At 46.8% G+C, this 22,928-nt stretch overlaps 1 protein-coding gene across 2 annotated transcripts in view; it reads left to right on the top strand.

Moving 5' to 3' along the window:
* The window catches only part of LOC144168967 (glycerol kinase 5), an 89,226-nt gene that overhangs the window by 62,330 nt on the left and 3,968 nt on the right, over positions 1–22,928 (top strand). For both annotated transcript variants that reach the window (XM_077697970.1, XM_077697971.1), the window contains exons 13-16: positions 1,015–1,065; positions 2,259–2,302; positions 6,153–6,319; positions 14,105–14,238. In XM_077697970.1, coding sequence (XP_077554096.1) covers positions 1,015–1,065; positions 2,259–2,302; positions 6,153–6,319; positions 14,105–14,238 — 396 coding nt within the window. The remainder of the gene's footprint in view (positions 1–1,014; positions 1,066–2,258; positions 2,303–6,152; positions 6,320–14,104; positions 14,239–22,928) is intronic.

Raw genomic sequence — 22,928 nt, forward strand, 5'->3', positions numbered from 1 at the left:
CGGAAAACAACGCGCCGATGCTACCGGATTCCGTGGTTGTGCAGCCTCGCCGACGCAGCGCGCAGGTTTCGTCTGTCCCCCACTATGCGATCAGCGCCGCCCTGCGGCGGCTTCGGCGACATAGCAAACTGCTCCCATAGCGTTACGGCGGAGTTTCGTGACCAGAAAAGCATTGAAGGACTCTGCTTATACTTAGGGTTGTTTGTTTTCAGGTTTTATATGTTAACGCAAAAGTGTTTTATGCCAGGATACACCAAGATTTCACCGACGTCATTTCCGTCGCACAAATGACACCAGTACACCCTTGCCGAAGCGACCTGCCAGCAGGACGTCACTCGCCAAGCACACCCACGAGACAGCCGCCGACCCGCAGATCATACTCCTTTCGCTGCAGATTTCGCTAGAAATTTCACTTCCGTGTTTTATTGATTCCTGTGACAGAGGAGTCAACCATAGCTTTTTTACTTTGTCCCCTCACTCCTTCTCCCTTGGCAATGTTCTGTGTACTGTTGTGTGGAGTAACGTCGTCGTTATTGTCAACAAACTCAAATATAATGCGGCCGACATTGAATTATCAGGGAAGCCTTCCCTTAGACATGTCGAATGCAGCATTACTATTTATGATGGCCAAACCCTTCTTTCTTTTTGTTCTCTGCAAGAAAGCTGCGCAGTAAATAAGTATTTACACCTTGGGAAGCTTATTGTAGTGTGAGCTACACTGGCCGAGGTTGAGCAGTTTCGCGCGGCTCCTGGAGAGCCGTGCTACGCAATGCGCGAGGAGCAGTGACGTCTCACGGCGCACAGCTGGCGCGTGTGAGCCGCTGCTGCTGCGACTGGATTGGGTTGAATTGGATTGGAAGTCGTTTTAGCAGCAGTAAGCATGATAATCAGCCAATCCTAGACAACCAGGAAACCTAAGAGTAACCAGCTGAACCTTAGCTCACGCTACGTATATCCTGGCATAGCCGAGCTAGCTAAGCCACTGCTAATTTTGAGTTTGTGTTTCTGCCACAGGCTTCATCAACGATGCCCAAGAAAGTGCTGCGGTCGCCGAGTCTGTAGAAAGTGAGTACAAAGTCCATAGAAGGAGCCTGTAGACAAGTGGAGTAACCGTGTTTAGTGCTGGCGTCGGGCACCTTTGACAGGGCGGATCGGTGGAGTTTTCAACGCACCACGGAGTGGGGTGTGGGTGCATTGCATCCTGAGATTGAACAACTCCACTGGTGTGTTTCATTTGAAGAGGCTCTAGAGCACATGGCCATTGGTCTGTGCATTGTTCTGTCGGCTTGTATTCGTGGTGAAAAACAAACAATTGCTTGTAACGTGCTTGTCGTATAAGCGCCACACAACTAACATAAAAGGAGACGAGTAACTGTAGCAGAACTTGGATGATTCAGTACTTCGCCATTTTATAGAGCTTGTGTGTGTGCACACTATGGGTTGGGAAGATCAGGGAGAAAACACTAATAAACTAGTAAATTAAGAAATGTAGGAACAAGCAAACAGGGAGTATGTCTCAAATTTACCAATTAAAAGGGCCATGAAGACAAAATACAAGTTCTGTATACTAAAAAGACTGCTTTGTCCCGATAACAATGATACGAGTTTTGTCACAAACTTCAAATAAATTATGAAGATGCTAAAGAAAATATATGAAGCAGTGGGGAATCTGTGGCCACTTCACAGCGATTGCTCCGTGACGCTGGGAAATCTTGTTTGTGCAATTGGCCGCTGCCGGCCACTAAGAAACATCACTGGGTGATTGTATGAGGCCTCTAGTTACATTTGATCGTGTCACTTGAATGCTAATGTGCAGTTAATGCACTGATACCTGGTATGTTTTCAGTGCTGTCCCATATGACATCTCTCCTGCCCACATCACATCATTGTATTGCGAAATTTGAAACTTCTTATTGTTTTTTGCATTTTTTTTAGTTAAAAAATGTCTTTGGTGGCTCGAATGGAGCTGCGCGAGTTGCCTAAACCTACATCTTTCAAATTGAACTAAGTTGTATAATGTCTTCGTGGCCCCTGTTCAGCTGGAGAATTTGGGAACATGTCGCTAGGCTTGGTGGGACGAGGTTCCCTTCTTTCTTTCTTTTTTCCGACACTGGGTGTGCGAATGCAGCTTAACGAATGCGCCTTAAGATTGTCTTGTACGAGTTCTCTTGTCGCTTCCAATCTCACGGCCTCAACTCGTAGTCCTGTGGCATAGACGGTATGGGTGAACGGCTGCTAATTTCTTCTTCTCTCTTCAGGCTCAGCTGGTGTCTTCTTTGTGCCTGCATTCAGTGGACTTCAGGTGAGGGCTGCGGGTAAATCCTGGCTGGTTTGTTTTCCTTCACTTGGTTTGGCTGTTAATGGTGGATAGATCGGTCGCACATTACAGCACTGTGGCAACGTTACTCATGTGGAGCTTGTCTGGCACAGAGCAGGTAGCAAACAGAATTGTGTATACTATCATAAATGGTCCCTCATTGTCACTGGTGGTCCTTGTTAGAGCTGCTTGCAGGCCTGGGTTTTCTAACATAACTGCCAGTTGATGGCTCAACCCCTCAACCGCAGGCTTTTTTTGGTTTTGTTTTAAAGATGATAATCTTTCTTGGGCTGCTTAATCGCAAAAATTTTGGTCTGTCTGCCCCTCGATTCAGCCGCCCGGCCAAAAGTTAAAAGGATTCTTGAACGAGACGTTTATACAGGCAAAACATTTGCAAACTACTAAACCTGGTGGCAGTGTTCATACTTGTCAACATTGTTGGGCACAAAATAAACCATTGGGCATATTAGAGGTAATACTACATCGATACATAACTGGTATATGCAATGTTCTTTTAAAATTTAAAATACATAGATGCTCGGTTTTTCTATAGAAAATGAAAAATATGTCTTAGAAAAATGTTTTGACGTAAAAATACAAAGAGCACTTGCAGTGGCTCTCATGGCGGCATTCCAAGAAAACCAACAGTAATGCTATGGTCTAGTACATGGTGCGTGAGCCGTGGGACATGGCAAAATTGACTTGAGCAAACTTGCACCATGTGTATCGTGAGAGAAGCGAGACTGAAGGGGAAGGGCATGAGAGGTTGGCGGCAAAGAGAAGAGGGCCGTTTACGTGGCGGGGGTGACAGAAGGTTATTGTCTTTCGACAACATTTGTAGCAAAGTGAGCAGATACGCAGCTTTTTTTTTTTCTTTTTCTTTGCCAGTCCATGACAAAACACTGCGCACCGGAGCTGTCCCAACGTAGTTACATGTAACACATATTTGATTGTGCTGATTTTACCGTGTGTGTGCCATTTTGAATGTCCATCTGCTGCGTAGATGTTGTATTGTGTTTTGTGGCCTCTCCACTGCGGGTTGTTTTAGACTACTATCCTGCATTGTCCTAGACAACAAAAAAATAGTCCTTAAGGAGGAGTCTATAGTACATCTTGTGTGTAAATCACCCCCTCCAATCCAATCCCCTCTTCCCCCATTTATAACCACATTTCAATGCTTTCTATTCCCCCCCCCCTTCTTCCTCCTGCATCTGTTTTCTTTCTGGTGAAAAGTTCCAGCCCCAGTGTACGTACCAAATACAGAAGTTGTTGCTACTAAAGGCTCTACATTTGGCCAATTAACCAGTACAGTTAGACATGGATGTAACGAATCTCTGTGTAACAAATTGCTGGATTTAAGGGGGGAGGTGGGTCGACTCTTTGGACAATTTTTTTTTTATTTTTAGTGCCAGCTTGATGAAAATTGGCAGTCTTGAGCAGTTTTTTATGCTGCTTTCAAATATGTAGTTGGTTTTAACATAGCTTCATTTGTTCAAGAAATACAACACTTCGAAATTTATTTATTGAGGCATTTCTTACGGGGGTTTAGAGCTATTTCGCTTTATCAAGCTCAAAGATGAATTATATGGGCATAACGCCAAAGGTCCCCTCTGCCAGGTGATGCTATTTTTATTCATTTCAAAAGCTTTTGCAAAGTATGAAAGAAGTGAACATTTCATACCAACAATTTCTCTAAAATTATTTCATCATTACTCAATTTTGCTTATAGGTGAACAGCATCAGAGTGATAAAAATAGCATAGCCTGCTGGATCAATTCAATACGAATACAATGATACCAGTCTTGTCATCCTAGCTCAAGAGCAACATAACAAAACCCTCCGTAAGGCGGGTTTTTCAATTCCCTATTGCCAGCCCCATTGAAGCCCATGTGTTTGCGACCTCGATGTAATGAAGGCGTTGCAACGCTTAACCATGATGCAACGAATTCGCTACGCTGATGAGGCGCTGTTTTTTGCACTTTTTCTGAAAAATAGGCTGAATAAATGCAATAATTTAGCGAACACCGCCTCAACCGCACAGTGCGGTGTGCTTTCAGTGTCAGTGCGGTGTCGGTTAGGTACTAGGCCTGTCCGTCGGCGTGTAGTCGCGAGTCTCCACTGCTATCTGTGGTGTCGGTTCGTGGGTGGTGAGTTCTACTGCCAGCCACGCACTCCTATCTGCTGACGCGATCCTCTAGACCCCAGTGCAGCAGGTGAGGAGAGGCCCTATCCATAGTTCACATACTCATTCAATGCAAGGCACTCGACACAACACGACACAAACACTTCAGAGAACTCTACAGACAACATATTCTCCTACATCTATCGTTGTTTCTGGGTGACGATGCCATGGTTTCCGTGAAACGCGTGTTAAAGTATTTGTCAGACGTCAAGTTTTTAAACCTAATTTCCTATCAGGCATAATCAAATCTGACCCTATACGCCAGCCATCACCATTTTGTTTAATTGATTTTACTATGTCCGGTTTGCACTTTTTTAAGCTACATTTTTGTGGTAATCACTTCTCTTCATTAAATAACTTCTTCTCTGGCGCTCTTTGTCCGCGTTGGCCTTGCACCATGAAACTCCAACCATCATCATCAGTTCTACTGCCAGAAAACAAAAAGTTTTGCCTTTTCAAGACAAGCTCGCATTTTTAAATACCGTCTCCGCCTGTGAGAAAGAAGCACGTCGCCGCCCGGTACAGTATCCCAGCGAGCACCCTCTCAGCAATTATGGGTGTGGAAAAAAGCATCAAGTTCGCGAAAAGGTGCCCTTTCAGCGTATGTTTGGTCCTTGAAACGGGTTCAGGCACCGAAAAGTGTCAAAAGATATAAGTGATACTTAAAGTTACGTTTGGGAATACGGGAGTAAGTGACCGGGCTTCTTTGCAGTGCCGAGCAGTGACTAAGTTTATGGGAAAGCAGCGGGCACAAATCACGTAGTTTTTCACTTTGAAATAAGAGTTAGTTCACCATCACTGATGCCTGGCATTTTGGTTTAGTTCCTGCTCCATTCACACGAACCGTAACTCGAAACCTGCATGTAACGAATACCTGGATATAGCGAAAAATTGCGAATTTTTTTTTTTAACTTTGTTATATCTTGGTTTAACTGTAGTGGCATTTTCGATGAATTCTGTGTGAATAAACTTGGCACTGGTTTGGTAGTGCCCGCTTTTCGGTGATATTCAAAATAATGCTTTTTGGGATTACCGTATTTGCACGATTATAACGCGCCACTGACTGTACTGTGCGGGTAGGTTCTCGCAGGAAAATCAGAAAAAATAATTGGACGTCGGCTTTACCGCGCAGGTGTAAAATGCTTTATACTACTTACGTAGAAGAAGGAGATTTCATTTTGCACGTGCAACTGTGGCAGCCAAAAATAAATTGTGCTTCGTAAACTCGCTTAATCCAGCTCCTGCAGGGAATAAAACTATAGTGGGAAACATTGAAGCTGTTTGCGATTTCAAGTGTCTTGACCTTCATAATTCTACGTGTGACGGGCTAATTACAATAGTAGAAAAATGTGTAACCGCTGACCAAGGTATGTCATTCAGGAATAAGTGCGCCAAAATTCACTCACGGGATATTGACGGATTTTTTAATTGGAATGAGTTAGAGCTTGGGAGGACCTCGTGCCTGTGGCAATGTTGCTGGCCGATTTAAAACCCGTTTCGGTTTTGAGCCCGATTGTAACGTGCACAAAAATTTTAAGGCTAGTTAGCACAAGAAGGTTCGCGCTAGAATCGTAAAAATATGGTAAAGTGCTAGGGTCAAAACATCACTGAACTTTGCGCCCGTATCACCCATATGTATGGCTCGCATTGCAGGCCCCCGTGAACGATGCGTATGCTGCCACGGGATTCCTGGGCATGTCGCCGTCGACACGTCCAGCGCACATGCTGCGTGCCATGTTGGAGTCGCTGGCCTTCCGTGCCTATCAGCAGCACATGCTGGTGCGGGAACACGTCGGCCTTTCGGGATCCCGACACATCAGGTGAGGCACTAAGACAACAGGGCAGGGTGTCTACCCAGTTGGCATTTTTAAATTCCCTGAGTTTTCCAGGAGTCTTTTTGATAAAATTCTCCGAGTGACACGGCACTCTGTTTTAGGTCAACAAAGACTGACACCACTTAAACAGTTGCTGTCACCCTCTAGAAAACCTGTTATAAAATAAAATATGGCATAGTAAAGTTTTAATGCTAACGAGTAACTTTTGTCTCATTAAAAGAGAAAACTAGGGGTGTGCGAATATTCGAAACTTCGAATATTCGATTCGAATTTTTTGGTATTCGATTCGATTCGAACGACACTTTCATTGTTCGAAATATTCGAACCACCCAAAACTAAAAAAAGAAAAAAAAATTTAGAGCGTGTCTCAGCAGCAAAGTCGCGAAGCATATACACGGCGAACGGTACGTGCTTTCGCAGACTGTATCGGTATTTATTCTAAGTTACACTGGACTCTCGATAATACGATTTTGGGGGTGCGAATTTCGGGATTATACGAATTTCTGAAAAGTCCCGGCGAAATTGCATTGTTTGCAATGGGAAAAATTTCGGTTGTTACGAATGGACCTGCGCGGCCCGGCGGAAGATACGAACGAGCCGGCGAGGCACCCGACTGCCGAACGAACAACTGACGGCTCTCGCTCCCGTGTTTGTCACTCTTTCTCCAGAAACGGCCGGGCTGTTGTTTTCTGCTCGCGAAAACGCTCTGCGCGCGCCCAACGCGCGCTGACACCGCCGCGAAACCACCCCCACGCTGCGCGCGGCGCGGCCGGCGGCGTCAACATGGCGTCGGCTCCATCCGCGAAGTGGCGCGGGCGCTCGAGCGACCGCTTCTAACCGCTCTTTAAAATGCGGCTCAAGGGAGACACAACGTTGATTCTGCGGTAATAGGAGCTGATAATGCATGCGAAAACGGTACTATAAAACATCATCCACGCCGCTAGTGAAAGCGCCCATAAAATATTTGCCAGGGTGCTAAGCCTAACCATCTCCGGCGGAGCCAAGCCGGCTGTCTCGATCTCATCGCAAGTAGTCAGGCTCCTCCATTCTGCCGCGCGCGTCATGCGTCATTTTCTGACCGAGGTAGGCGCTACCGCGGGCGCGAAATCGTCGATGCGGGCGTGAAAATACCGCGCTCGCAGAGCCGAGGCGAGCGAATCGCGTGCAAAAACGCACCATACGGTTCACACTTGACTGTTGCGGCATGTAGCGAGCTTGGGCACAGCGAGTGAGGAGACGAGCGCGAAGCTTTACGTGCTCCAGAAAGGGCTGCTTTGCGACATGGGGGTTAAAAAAAGCAGAAAAAATCCCGAATTTCTTCACGCGAAAGTAAGAAATGAAATAAACGAAAACTTTTTTCAGCGTCCAATTTTTTGGTCTGTGTTGGTTCATACGAATTTCGAATGATACGAATATTTTTCGCGGTCCCGCGAGATTAGTATCATCGAGATTTTAGTGTATCAGCGCGCGGCAATGTGCACGGGCTCGGGCATGCGAGCCACTATAGTGTCTCAAGTGAGTGGCTGTTTTCGGTATCTGGTGGAGTTGTGACGAGCAGAATGTTGTCACTGCTCCCCGAACATGTCGAGCAGTTAACCTTTCTCCATGTTAACATTTAAGTGAGTGCAGACCTTAACCTGTTGAGTGCAATGGTATTGTGTAATTCCTAATTTTACTTTGTGTGATTTGTTGTGCAATAAAGTTGCAGTTTTTGTGTCTCTAGATGGTGAAAACTTTAATTTTACAAAAAACAATAAGTATTCGTATTCGAAAAATATTCGAAAAATATTCGATTCGATTCGAACTTTGTTTTTATTATTCGACTTCGCTTCGAAATTAAAAAATGATATTCGCACACCCCTAGAGAAAACATAACAGAGTGGTAGTAAAATTTACAGAAATACATAAAAAAATGGTAAAACTGTACTGCTATGTTCTCAGCTCGCACTCAATGCCTCAGTGCTGTATTTCTCTGCTTCAAAGAGTTTATTTTGGTTTGGATGAGGGACACCTGCATCTTCAATGGCCGTCACATTAGGTGCCCTTAAACGCTGCCATGCTTTAGCATCATAGCGCTGCACAGGATGAGCGGAAAGAGTATTCACGTAGGGAATCTGAAACACCTCATCTGTACCCCGCTATGGTGGCCTCACGTAATAGGCGTGCAGCGAAAGCTACGGAGCTGAAACAGCAGTCTTCGTAAGCAGCAGAATATAGTGCCGGCTTGCTGTTAAAAGTAACTCCTAAAACGGGGTACAATGTCTACATTCGATACTTAAGATGTATTTTGAACGCAGCTGCGAACTTTTAAAGTTGAAAATTAAGAGAAATGGGTTTTTAATATTACGCCAGATTCACAAGTCAAAGATTTGCAACGTGCGTCAACTAACTATAAACCACAGTAGATGGTGCCAGGTGCTCCAGCATGGAATTGAAAGCTACTACTGCCGCTAACCCTGCAGACTCCCTTAATTTTTAAGCTTCCACAACGAGCTATTGCAGTGTGCAACATTTTCTTCCGCCTTTCAGGAGTCTGGGAAACCCGCCAGAACACAAGAGAGCGTACAGGAGTTTGGGGGGGGGGGTGACGTGCAAGCTGTATGAAACGAGTTCTCACTGGAACCAGTGACTTCAGACAGCGCCATCAGCTCCGGAGGGCTGTCCGCCGCTTTTGACTTGCTGTTACTTGAGCCAGCATTACCGTGAATTTCGATTCCTCTATAAAGTACAGCTAATTTTCCCTGTTAGAGGCACAACTTCCCTGAGTTTTTCCAGACTATTCAAAATCCCCGAGAATTCCCGGTTTCCCCAGTTTTCCAGGTTGGCAGACACCATGCAGGGCATAGTTTCATGCAATAATAACTAGGAGGTAAACTGGCGCTAGTGTCAATGTGAACACGGCGGTGGCTCTTACACTTGAAAGGGAATGATGGGTAGTTCTGGAACCGGATTGCGTAGGATTGAAATGGGCCTATGGCTGCGCAAATTGTGTTTTTTGACAAAAAAAAAAAACTCTTATTGCCTGGTTATCCGTTTACAAATTACATGGCGAACAAGAAAGTTAGTGATCAAAAACTGGTTTTGTACGAAATAAAACGGCGTGTTTAAATAAAAATCAGACACTGAGTCGAGGAGGTTTGTGGAGCAGGTTTGCCATTTGCCGCCAACTACAGCAGGACGCGGACTTTAAAAACTGTTCGTAAAAGTTTCGGCGCTTGTAGTTTGTAATACTAAGAAAAGTTTTGTGCTCATAAAAAAAAAGAAGCCTATCATCTTTGGAGAACTTATTCTTGCCTGAACGCTTGTTGCCCTCACATCGGGGGCTCGTGGGCAAAGAAATGCCGAGCCGGAGGTTTTTTCCTTCACTTCTCTGTTTGTTCTTTTAGTGAAAATGTGTTGTGCAACATTTTTCAAAAGGCATATTTTTGAAACCCACACACAAGGTAGCGTATTCACGACAGACTTGGCATGTGTGGCATATCTCGGGCGCATGTTTCATATTGTGACGTAGCCAAAGACGGTGCAGCTGTCTTGAAGAAAAAAACAAGTTTATTGGAGCGAACTTGTGCTCCCCTAACAACTCAAAGAATACACAGGCGGCAAAACAGCAGTCAACAAAGTGACGTGCGTAGACTGATGTCGGCGATTAGAATGCCACGGCATCTGCTGAGCGGGAATTTATCACTCGGCGCGACGGTGTCTGGAATAGTCTAATTGTATCCAGAACACTGTAGATCAATGAAGATTATTCTAGGCTGTTCACATTCGTTCGGAACTCTCTCCCTATCAGAAGAGATAACACATGCGGCACAGAAAGAAAGAACGGAACACGCGCCTCCCTTGGCACAGAGACAACAGCGATAATACAGGCCGGCACAGCCGGGCGGCAAAAGCAAAACACAAATAAACAAACCCAATGCATGGTTCGCGGCAATATCGTTCATTGAATCACCGTTTTGCGACTACTGGTATGGTTCAACGGAGTGCCTTTTTTTGTGTGTGTGATTGCGGCCAGGGTGTCATGCTCATTAGGTCTCTGCTTCTGTCATGGTCATTCGTGACACCTTATTTATATTGCTCAGTATCGCCCCCTTCCACCGTCCCATAGTCGTTCACTCATTATCATGCATGGCCCTGGTTGGAGTTTAGCACTGGGGCTTGAGTGACCAACCTGCAGTCCATTGTCGCATTCAAGTTTGTGCAGTGTGCCCTTGCTGCGACCCCTGGAACCAAGCATGTGGTCAGCAGCCATAATTGGCCATTATCCTTAGAACACGAGGGACACCATGGTTGCCTGCCATCCTAATGACATGTGAACAGTACTGCTTGGACAGACCACAGAGTTTTGTACTATAGGGAAATCTGTTGCTGCAATCGCATGCCGTCATGGCTGCCGCCATAGCAGCTAGCAGCATTCCTCTCCTACTTGGCTTGGCTAGCCACATGGCTTCTTTGCGCTCCTGAATCCAAAATCAAAACAGGGTAACATTTTTTTTTCTTGTCTGTTTTGCATGAAGCTTCTAAGTAGTACTTGACAAATCTTTTGGAGCTCCACTTTTACACCAATAGAGCAACTTTGAACAATCTTGTACAATAATATTGCTGTTTTTTTTTTTTTGCGGCCATAGGCAACCTTTGAGCCTGTTCATGAGCCGTGCCAAGGACAAGTGGATTGTCTATTACCCAGTGCACGACGGCAGGCTCCCTGAAGCGTAGCGAGGCCACGCTTATGCACTAGCGCTAGATGTCCCTCTAGTGTATATTAGTATAAAACAGTATGACTGAGGCTTCGTTCCAATTCGCAGACAGCTTGGTAAACAGCCTACGAAGCATTCTAACTAGACGTCTAAAGGAACAAGATTGGGACGGCGCAACGGTCGCAAGCGCAACACCAGCGCAGACGACAGCGTCGTAGCAGACATGTTGAGTTGCACCAGCCGCAAGTTTCGTAACTAATATTAGCGGTGTTATAACAAACGTTACGTAATTAAAAAATTAAACAAAGTCATCTTCATCACTAGTAAATTATACTAAATATTTAAATAAAGGAAGAAGTGCTTTTATTTCAACATTAATATGCAAAAAGGTGGCGCTGGCGTCACTTATTAGTAGGGGTGTGCGAATATTCGGAAATTTCGAATATTACTCGAATAATAAATATGATATATTCGAACTCGCTTCGAAAACTATGTATTCGAATTGTTTCGAATATTCGAACGGGTTCGAATAATCGGCTATTATCGAATATTTTGGTTGAATAGTTTAAAGGGGGACGCGTCTTTCAACTTACGAAAACCGTCGCAAATTTGTGGCGCAATGTCAGCGCAAATGGGCGGTGGCAGAATATCTGGGCAAATGTGCAAAAAAACGGCAATTCTCGGAGCGCTGTATCTCCGCAACGGTGCCACCGAGCGCGGCCATTTTGGTACCATTGGATCGGCCGAGCGATCCTCTTTCCGGTCCTTACCGTCTCTTTTATCTTCGTTCATTCACAAACGCACGAATGGCAGAAAAATAAAGGCGCACAAACGAAGTGAGATCTAGATGCTGAAGCGCGGTTGGCCTTTCTGACTGCGCGCGTGGAAACGGCCCTCCTGATTGGGCGTCGCTGCGGCATTTCAAGATGGCGGCCACCTGAATTGCGTAATGCGCGTTTCTGAGTTCATTTGAACCGCTTCGCTCGGCCAAGTTTCTGTTCAATCATGTTATCTGCGGTGGTATTCAACAGAGACATTATCGCGATGGGAATGCCTGAGATCACAAGCCATATTACGGGAAGTTGCGTGGCTGTAAAGGCGGATCGGTCAGCCAACGCTTTTCGTGGGGCACGAGGCTTTACCCTGGAGGGGGAAACGCGGTGAGCGCGCTTGTGATAGCGGTTCGCGCAGTGAACTTTTCGCCTTATTTGCGATGCTTACACGCTTAGTTATTGCTAAGCTTGGCAGTAGTCTCGCTAGCCTTGGGAAAGAAACGGGCGACGCGCCAAAAGCTTCGGCGCGCACGGCGTAGCCGCTGCGCGTTGGAGCATCGCCTGACTACGCAACCTGGTACGATTGAACTCCAGTAGTTGTAATAATTGCCTGTGATTTTAGATTTAATCGTAAGAGCGACCTGACGGGCCATGTCAGGGGTAAACAAAGGATGACATGTTCCGGTGTACGAGCGCCGCGATGAGGGTGAGCCATATCGCTTTCTTGCGCAACGTTTCCCGCGCAACGTTTCCCGCGCACTTCGAGTAATCATGAAAACAGGTCTGAGTTAGAAATAAGAACATGTTGACAGCGTTAAAAATGTAGCTTACAGTATTTGAATTTAAAAAATTGATTTTATTTATTTTTTAGGGAAGATAATAATACCAATGCACACATCTATAGTTTTGTGCATAGTGGCTGTGCTGCGAGGAATATTGGATGCCCTCAATTTTAAGAGTACCAAAAAATGTCCGAATATTGAAGTTGGAGTTATGAAAAATATACCAAGCTTCAATGTAGCTCATTTGTACCGTTGTGGTATGTAAACTTTTGGCACTGAACGCCTGCACGTAAGCTGCTGCTCCAGGCAATGATATGAAGCATAAAAGAAGTCAAAGCTCAGTTTTCAAATTGAAGGAAAAGAAAAGAGTGCTTAATTTGTTGCGATGGTCACTGCAGAGGGAAGTTTTGCAGTGCAGTACAAGCAACCAGCTAACCTACTCTGCATTTAAAGCCGTCTCCCCCCCTTGGTCCGCAAACTGGGCTGTGTACGCTTCACAGAGAAGCTGCAATTGATGTTTTAGGAAAAAAAAAGGGTGCAAAAGGCACTCCAATTTTAAGGCAAGGCATTCCAAAAGCCCCGTGTTAAAAAATTATAGAAGGCTACAACCCTGGCGACTTTTGATGAATGAAATCTATTTTTCAACTTCGGAATCCATTTTCTCAAAAGTTTTTTTTTTTTTGCTACCTATGTCTCTTGTTTTAGTGATTTCTTTGTGACCTGTAGGTGTATTTTTGATTCCGTTTTTTGAGTTTCATTTCTTGATCAACAGTTCAGGTTGTGACACTCTTGGTTTTTCAGGTTTACTTTTGGTGAATTTTTTATTCAAATGGTCATTCATTGTCTATATGCCTGTTGTACATTAACCTCTAAAAAACGAAAAACTAAAAAATGTTGTGTTCTAATAAAAAATCTAAGACTCAAGACCTCGTCCATTCATTTGGAAGTGCAAAGTGTTTTGAACAAGCTTTCTATCATGTTTTATAGGCCACTCAAGCTTGGTACAAAGTGGACAGAAAGAAAATTTTATAAATAAAGAAGTTTTCAAAATATTACTTTGAAATTTTTATGTTGTTACCAAAAAAGCATTTCCGGTTGCTGTGCAAATTTTCATCGAAATTCACAAAAAAATCAAGAGGTTGATTTCAAAAGCCACATTCGCCCTTAATTATTCGATATTCGATTCGATATTCGAAGCTAGATATTCGTATTTGATTCGAATTCGAAAAATTTGATATTCGCACACCCCTACTTATTACTTTAGACAGGAAGGTAGCCTGCATCGTTGCTGACTTCGATGCTGTCTCCTCGAAGCAGTCTTCGTTGACTACTTCGTTCGAATTGGAACGCGGCTTAACATGGCGTACTGTCCACGAAAACGGCAACGAAGCTGTCTAAACGGTAAATTGGAACGCACCCTGAATCCTCTTTGGCTTGTCATCCATCTTGGTGGTTGTCGTGTTGGGACCAAGCTGGTTGCAAGGGAAGTCAAGCAAGCGGCACTCTCCCCCCGCGCAGGTTCACAGGTGGCGTGACCCAGAACCCGTTCCTCATGCAGTTCTTGGCCGACATGCTGCAGGAGCCCATCATCCGCTCGGCACAGCGGGACAGCAGCGCGCTGGGCGCCGCTTACCTCGCCGGCCTCGCAGTCGGTGGGTGTACCCTGGAAGACACTCACGTAGTCCTTCTGTTAAAAAAAAAGGAAGTACAAAGCTAAAATGCTTCAGGCCAAGCCGATAACGAAGCTAATGCAAATGCGTAGGGATGGACGAATAGCGAATTTGCGGTTCAAAGCGAATAGTGATGTGGTCGAATAATTTCTACTCGAATATGTAGTTCGGATAGTACACATCACAAATTGCAAAGAAAAATGAGCAAAGAGTGACCGACTGAGAATTCGAACTCACGTAGTCACAGCATTTAGTGGAACTATTACCACTTGAGTATTTATTCAGAAATTACATGTGCAGATTTCCTTTACTGCATTCATAAGTTTTTGTGAAGAAATACCACCGTATTTACTCGCGTAATGAATGCACCTCCAACTTTAGTCGTCAAAATTAGGTTTCTTTTTTTCCCCGCGTAATAAACGCACCCCAACTTTTCAACGCTGCAGTCCCACGAATGGCCGTACTGTAGCTTTCCCACTTTACTCGCTCCCGCTGATGATGATCGCGCATGCAACCTGGAGCTATCTCTAGAAGTAGAAACAAACAAACACTCTGGCGGGGTGTCGTGGGACAGCCAATCACGACGCTCAGTTGGCTCAGTCCACTGAGCATCTGGGCCTACTTTTTTCGTGATAGCGTTGTTACTTGCTTGCTTTTCTGCTCGTCTTTCACTCTTCAGTCGGTGATGGGCCACAATGTCAGTTACACGGCCAGTTTTAAGTTAAAGGTTGTGGAGTACGCAGTTGAGCATGGGAACCGTGCTGGCGGTAGACATTTCAGAATTGACGAAGTGAAGCCTTGACAAACGAAGATGAGTGTAGTTCAATAAAAAGGCTGCGTGTTTGCCAATTGTGTGCGCGTATATTTACTGCGAAAGGTAGGTTATGTAATGCGATATTTTGTTTCGTGGTGGCCTTCTTTCGTCGCTCCTGAAAAGTTTACGGAAAATTACCCCGCATAATAAATGCAGCCGCAACTGTGCTTCAGTTTTATGGGAAAAAAGGTGCGTTCATTACGCGAGTAAATACGGTAGTTGCTCCACTTGCTCCGGAAGGAGCAGCTCCCGCCGGCTGCTGACAACATCTCCTGCTGTCAAGAACGACCTCTCACTCCCCACCAGCATGGCAGGAATTGAAAGGCATTTTCCTGCCACCATGGCCAGCACCGGGTGAACCCGGCTACCATGGTTCCCCACTCCAGAGGGTTTTCATGAAAAGACTGTGGGTCACAGTGGTGCCCAAGTAGTATGTAACTTGTCTATCAGAACTCACGCAGTGAGCTGCCGTATTTACTAGATTGTAATTTACTAAATTCAAAGCAGATACTACTGGAAAAAATGTTAATACAAAAGTTATGGGTTTACTTAGATTAGGAGTTTATATTCAAGTGCAATTAGTAGTTGCCAAAATAGAAAGGTGGTGCGCAGTTGGTTCCAAAGCTTTTTAGGCTAGCTAGGAGCTCCGCTAAAAATGGAGTATTGTAGCCACCGGCATTCGCGGCCATAGCCAACCAAAGTGCAAATTACAGGCTGCCGTTTTGTACACTATTCCGCTAATTCCGTATCAAATCGCCACCACAAATTGTGGGCTAACGTACGGGATAGCAGAGGACCCCGGCTAGCTTTGCTAGAGAACGCTACGCACCGTACACTAGCCCTGCGGAATCCAAAGACTCACGCATGGGTTCGGGTACTCACATGCGGTAGACAGGCTCCGGCAATCCAAAATGAGGCTTTATTGCCTGGCAGATACAGGACATACACCAGACAACACGACTATCGCTCGCGGGGAGACAGTGGCTCCTGTCGCTCGCTCAAGCCGCTGGGCTCAGACCTCGATATCCGTCATCATGGCCGCGGGAGCAGGGGAGGCATCCCGTGGCGACCGATCAGGGCAGAATCTCTCGGCAGAGTCCGTGGAGCCAACTGGGTTCACCGTCATCGGGGCATTCGGCGTAGGCACAGCCGAGCCAACCGACTCCGACCAAATCGCCCAGTCGACTCCCGGCGGAGCGCTCGTTTGTCCCGCAGGTCAGCTCGGAGGGGAGAGGAGGTCTTCCCCCAGGTCGGGGAGAGGGTGGCGCGAAGGAAGGTGGCAAACCGGTCCTCCTTCCCTGGCGCCCTCGCGCACACGTTCGCGGCGAGCCGGTTCGGCGCGTCGCGCGGGGTCATGAAGAGGACACGACCTACGTGACGCGCCGGCTACCCAAAATGGCGGCTCCCAGCTTGCGGAAACATGTGCAGGCGAGGCGTAGGGGAACACAGGCCCCCACAAAGTGCACTGGCTTGGTGCCGCCATGTCGGCAGCCGTGTCGTTTCAATGCCGCCTTTGAACGAAAAGTGTGACGGTGGCGCCGAGAGCTTGTTGAACCTCTAGGCAAGGCAACAACTTTGCACTGATGATATAAATGGTGGGCGGGATTTTGCGACAAGCCTTGCATGACAGCTCCGAAGACTACTTGACTGGAAAGCTTGGCTTTTGGCTGCCTATTCGGGAGTGCCGAATAATTCGAAAACATCGAATACCTGCATTTGGATCGAAGCGAGTAACGAAGAGAGCAATTCGGTGGAATATTCTACAACAGCGAATATTTGCTCATTTGAGCAAATGTGTACTCTTCCCATAATTCCCATGGCAGCGCGGATGACCTCGAGCATGTCGCGTTTAGAGGAGACATGAAGACAAAATACAACTTTGTCCAATTTGAAAAAAACTAGATTTTGGTAACTCGCCCAGCACCATGCCATCCACGAAAGATGTTTTCTAACGGGAAGGATGGAAGAAATATTGAAAAACTTTCAAATTTCGTGCCACAGTGATATAATATTGGCACGAGTGACGGAGATGTGCCAGCCCTAAAACGTTGTCATCGACCCGCCGCGGTGGCTCAGTGGCTAAGGCGTTGCGCTGCTGAGCACAAGGTCGCGGGTTCGATTCCCGGCCGCGGCGGCCGCTTTTCTGATGGAGGCGAAAAGCAAAAACGTCCGTGTGTACGAGATTTCGGCGCACGATAAAGATCCCCAGGTGGTCGAAATTAATCCGCAGCCCTCCACTACGGCGCGCCTTATCGCCTGCGTTGCGTCGGCGCGTTAAACCCTACAATCAATCAATAAAACGTTGTCATCTGTGTGTTCACTGCATGTTAGCATTCAAGTGATGCGGTCAAATGAAGCTGGAGGCCGCAGTGCAATCTCCCGGTGAAGATTCTTGGAGGTGCTGTAGGCCAGCGGCCACCAATCGCAGAAACAAGGTTCTGCAGTGTCATAGAAAAAGTGCTGAAAAGTGGCTGAGGGGCTGGCACTGCGTCATATCTTTTCTTTAGTACCGTATTTTCGCACGTATAAGCTGCACCAAAAATGCGAAAGTTTCAGTTGCAAAGGGTGGGTGCGGATAATACGCGGGGTTTTTTCTTTAGTGCAGCTTCACGGCAATGCACGTTGTGCCGTGAAGCTTCACAAACAACATGGATGGAACCGAAGGACATTGTGTACAACAGTATGGGCTGCGGCTCGAGTGATAGCTCTGGCGAGAGCAGTGACACTGAGTGAATTGTGACTTTCGCCTTGCGGTCAGTGTGTTCCACTTGCTAAATATGCACTTTTTCTGTCTACATAGTGTGTGGTGTGTGCTTGAGCAGTAGCTTTGGTGCAGCCCTTCCTGTATCAAATGTGTGGGCAATGCACAAGGATTTTTGTTTCTTCTCCAGCGGGCTGAAAGTGGGGGCGCAGAATATATGCAGGGGCGTGTTATACGTGCAAAAATACGGTATTTCGATTATTTGTTGAGTTTGCGATAAAATTGGTGAAATTGTTATCGGGACAAAGTAATCTTTTTAACGAAGCAGGCTTGTTTGTTGTCTTTATGGCCCCTTTCCACTGGCTCCGGATTCCTCTCTTGCATGAGCGATAAACTTGTACGGTTCGCGCACACCGTATGTACTCGTGTATCGGTCACACTGCCAACTTTTGTAATCGAAAAGTGGATTCGCCCCCGTATAATGATGCACCCTAATCTTGCTGCTCTGAATACTGTACTGCGTGAGTCATCTGCTTGTTCCAACTGATGGTGGTGATGGTGTGTGAGGTCAGTGTACCGTCTATGAAATGCTTAGTGAACTGCACTGCACACTGAGTTGGAGAGGGAGAGAGGGAGAAAGAATACATTTATTGAGCGTCTAAAGCGGGTCTTGTGACCCATTGGTAGTGGTTCCATGTTCACTGGAGCCCGTATGACGTCATGGCTGCCCGTGCCCGGTCGACCAGCGCAAGCTGGGTCGTCAGTGAGGTGCTGGACATCAAAATCTCCCATTGCTCTCTATAAGAGGAGGTGGGAGGATGGATGAGGGGGGGTGGATTTTCTGAGCTAAAGTCGCACTCCCCAATTATGTGGCGGAGTGATCCTGGCTTCTTACAAAATTTGCATTCGGCAGAGTATTGCTTCGGGAACATGAGGTGTAGCCTTGTTGGGTGGGTGGGGGAAGCATCCGGATTGAATGAGGCGAAAGACAGTCTGCTGCTCCTTAGAGAGGCTAGGATGAGGTGGAGGGAGTTTCTAGCCGACAGTGCTGCGTGATTTCCCTGAAAGTGATGAACGGGCAGTACTCCATGTCTTCCTCTGCTGCCTGGGGTGCGAGTGCGCAGGCTTGCTGGTGTGCTGAAGAATGTAGCCAAAGCAAGCAGCAACCAGCAGCGACAACAGCAACTACAACGAAAACTTACCATGTTTTCGCGTGTATACGTAACTCGCCCTGCAGTAACCCGCACCCCCACTTTCAGTCCACAAATAAAAAAATTTTAAAAATCCCCTTGTATTGCGTGCACATTTGATACAAAAAAGGCTGGACCAAAGCTACTTACGCAACTTGACACATTTGTTGACGCAAGAAAACTTCCCTATATTTTGCATATTAAATTCATTTTCTGCGCGCCTAAGCATTTTTTACGGTTATCGCTAGAGCTATCACTTGGGCCACAGTCGTCACGGTCATACACAATACCGGTACTCACCTACGGGGGAGAAACTTGGAGGCTCACCAAGAGGGTTCAACTTAAATTGAGAACGACTCAGAGGGCAATGGAGCGGAAGATGATAGGTGTAACATTAAAGGACAGGAAGAGAGCGGAGTGGGTCAGGGGTGAACAAACGCGTGTTAAGGGCATATTAGCAGAAATTAAGAAGAAGAAATGGATGTGGGCTGGGCATTGAATGCGAAGACAAGATAGCCGGTGGTCATTAAGGGTAACAGAGTGGATCCCTAGAGAAGGCAAGCGTTGCAGGGGGTGGCAGAAAGTTAGATGGGCAGATGAGATCAGGAAGTTTGCAGGGATAAATTGGTCGTAGTTACCATAAGACCGGGGTAATTGGAGAATAATGGGAGAGGCCTTTGCCCTGCAGTGGGCGGAGATACGCTGGTGGTGGTGGTGGTGGTGGTGGTGGTGATGATGATGATGATGATTTCTTAAAGCTCGTGCGAACCATCTCAACTGCAATCCTTCCATGCCTTGACGATCCACTCAAAAAAAGTGCAACATCAGGCCTACGAACGCAGCCTGTCGGCATTGTCACGGAGACCTTCAGCCATCCATTCAGCATTAATGTTTGACGTGTGTTTTGAATGGTCTATTCATTGAAACATCAAGAGGCGTCACCACCTACCATTTTTGTATCCATGTATTATTATACAGCAAAAATGTAACAGTTAGATAGAGCTTACATTAAATGAAGCCTCTAAAAATAAAAAAGTGTTGCTGCCTACGCCACCGCCTCATTTCAAACAAAATTCAACTCGTACGTGTCATCATCATAGTATGGAGCGGTGTTTTCATGGCGTTTTTGATTACTTGCACTCACACCCTTGAACACCACTTTTTTCTTTGTGGAAAACTCTAGCTGACTTGCCCAATATTTCTTCTCAGATTGTTGTATTGTTGAGCTGTGTGTGAAAAATGAGCACTATCAGTGGGTTAAAGGGACACTGAAGTGATATGTAAACATTGCGGGATTACTAGCGCAAATTGTAGTCCGGAGTCCCCAGGCCACGTTTCGACCACTCTGGGCGCGTTTACGCGATTTTATTTAGTCGTAAAATAAATGCGAAAATTCTGTCCTCCTCTCTTTACGCTCGCCCATTTTCTGTGGCGTTTTCGTGTGACGTCGGGAGGAGCCGAGCTCGCAATTTGCTGCGCTACTGCACGGCTCCCCGGCCTTCAGGCAGAGTCAGTCGGCCCAGCGTTTCGTCCGCCGGCCGCCGACGGGTCGTCGCAATTTGTTCGCTAAGTTGAAACGAAGCCAGGACACGTTTGTGAATGGAAGAATGTGCCTTTCTTTACTTGGTTAGTTTGTACACTGTATCTAGCTCCAAGTCAAGGTCGCTTCACACAAGCGCTGCACAAATGCACATGCGACGCTTCGCTGACTGGTACGCCAGTAGGAAAATATAAGGCCTCTTGAAGGCGGGAGAAGAGTCAGCAAAGTCAATATAGGAACTAAGGAAATAAAATCAACTGATAATTTTACCGTACAGCGTAAAACTAGGGTGCGGGAAGCACTTTTTTGCGCAGGGCGAACAAGCACAGCAGCCAGCAGCACGACTATGCATCTGCAAACGCTTTTCTGTCTAAGAAATGCAATTGCTAGACGTGAGATATTGTGAAAACTTGGGGGATGCTTACTGCATGAGTGCAAAACAACAAATGGTCACCTAAGCTGCTTGGAGTGCTAAACCTGAATAAAAGTGTAAACTGGTTATACATTATATACCTTATATTTTCAAGGTCGGCAGCGCTCACCCGTGGTCGAGTGGTTTGGAGCGCTAGGTATGTCAGCGCAAGTGTTTTGCAAGTCACGAGTTCGAATCCCCGTGGGTACGTGCTTTTTTTTTATAAGTTAACTTTTTCGTTTTCCACCAATGTTTTCTATACAGAGTGCACCTTTTTTTGGGCCGCAACGTTCATTGCTGCACAAACTAGTTCACAGAACGCGCACAGGCTGGCACTGGCGCGCTAGCGAGTTCTCGTTGGCGTACTGTTGCCATAAGCACCGACTGCTTGCGGGCAGTGGGCACAGGCCAGAATCAACAGACCCTTGGCCTGGTGTGAACACGCTTTTTACGATACAGGCATGAGTGGGGCAAGCTCCAAATATAAGGGAAAAGCGCATGGCATTTGAGTGTCTGGGGGGATGCGGAGGGCGTTTGTGCACTGCGTAGGCCTCGGTTAGTGAATGCTACGATTCCAAGCCGTCCTGGCAGGCTTATCTTATGCATTTTACAGCCGACAGCATGGCAGAAGCGCGGTACGATGATTACTGAGATACTGAGAATGCCCATCCAACAACGCCATTGGTTGTGTTTTACAGAACCGAAACCGAAACTTGTTTGATTGCTAACCTTGGGCATCGTCCAATCATGGTGCGCCCTCCTCCCAACGTCACAGCCTTAGTTGGTGCGGCCACTGGAAACCGCGCATGGTAGTTTTTCTTCTTTCGCGCTTTGTAAAATATTTACTGATTTGTCAACCGGATAAACGATGAAAAGTGTGCTAATTTGAGCCAGTCTACGCAGTGCAAGCAAAAACGAGAGCTTGACTAATTCACTTCAGTGTCCCTTTAAGAGTGGCTTAGTCGCTATTGCTGCTGTAGGGACCTCACGGCACAACGCGCATTGCTGTGAAGCTGCACCGAAAGAAATACCTCGCACAGCTGCAGCTCTACTTTACCCCTGAAATTTTCGCATTTTTGGTGTGGGTTATATGTGTGAATACACAGTACTCACCATCTTGCGACAGCTGCGTTATACGGCTGTGTTCAAGTTGAAGGCCATTGATGATGCTCTGAAGCATGGCAACCGCCCGGCCGGATGGCACTTTGTAACCGACAAGATTCACCTCTGTTACTGGAGATGTCAATGGAAGGCATGCTGGGTTTTCTGTCGGTCCAAGACCGGCAAGTTTCCGCTCATTGGTGAGGCGGTGCTGAATTGCGGGAAAGATTGTCAGGAGTATCAATAAGACGGGGATACCAAACTCATTCGACACAATTGCGGATGGCTTAGCTTAGCTTGAGTGAGCTTAGCTTGCATGCTCTACGAAATGAACAGGCACGGTGCAATTGTTATAGATACAGTAAATCCTCGTTATAATGAAGTCAGCGGGACGGCGAAAAATTTTGTTATAAGCGGTATTTCGCTATATGTGAGCACTGAGGGACGGAGAACCGCAAGGCGATGACGGCTGCCAGGACATCGAACAACAGGAGCCCCTCGTCGAGTATGCCGAGGTCCTGCGCTGGTATCGGCTCAAACGTCGGACTATGCCGCAACCCCACCCGGGACTGACGAGGGCGCAGGCAGTGCTCTTCCGGCAGCTGCAGACCAGATCGGTAATCACGCCGGCGCTCGCGCGCCACGTGTGCCCAGACGTTTATGAAAGTGACGTGTGCAGTGTGTGCGCGAGTGCCAGAGCAACTCTGACCCACATCCTATGGGACTGTTCTCGCTACCCAACGGAAGCGGCCGCGCCACAGGGGCGGCTGCCGGATCCCATCGCACGAGCGGTTGCATCGTCGGACCTGACGGAGCAGCTGCAAGCCGTCCAGCAGCTCGAGGCGGCTCTCGCCAGGCAGAAGCCCGGGGAGGCGCCGACGGAGGCCTCGAGGGGACATCCCCGAAGGCCCCTC

The sequence above is a fragment of the Haemaphysalis longicornis genome, unplaced genomic scaffold, assembly GCF_048455015.1.
Source record: "Haemaphysalis longicornis isolate Haplotype H1 unplaced genomic scaffold, Haemaphysalis longicornis Haplotype H1 scaffold_2, whole genome shotgun sequence".
Taxonomy (NCBI): Eukaryota; Metazoa; Arthropoda; class Arachnida; order Ixodida; family Ixodidae; genus Haemaphysalis; species Haemaphysalis longicornis.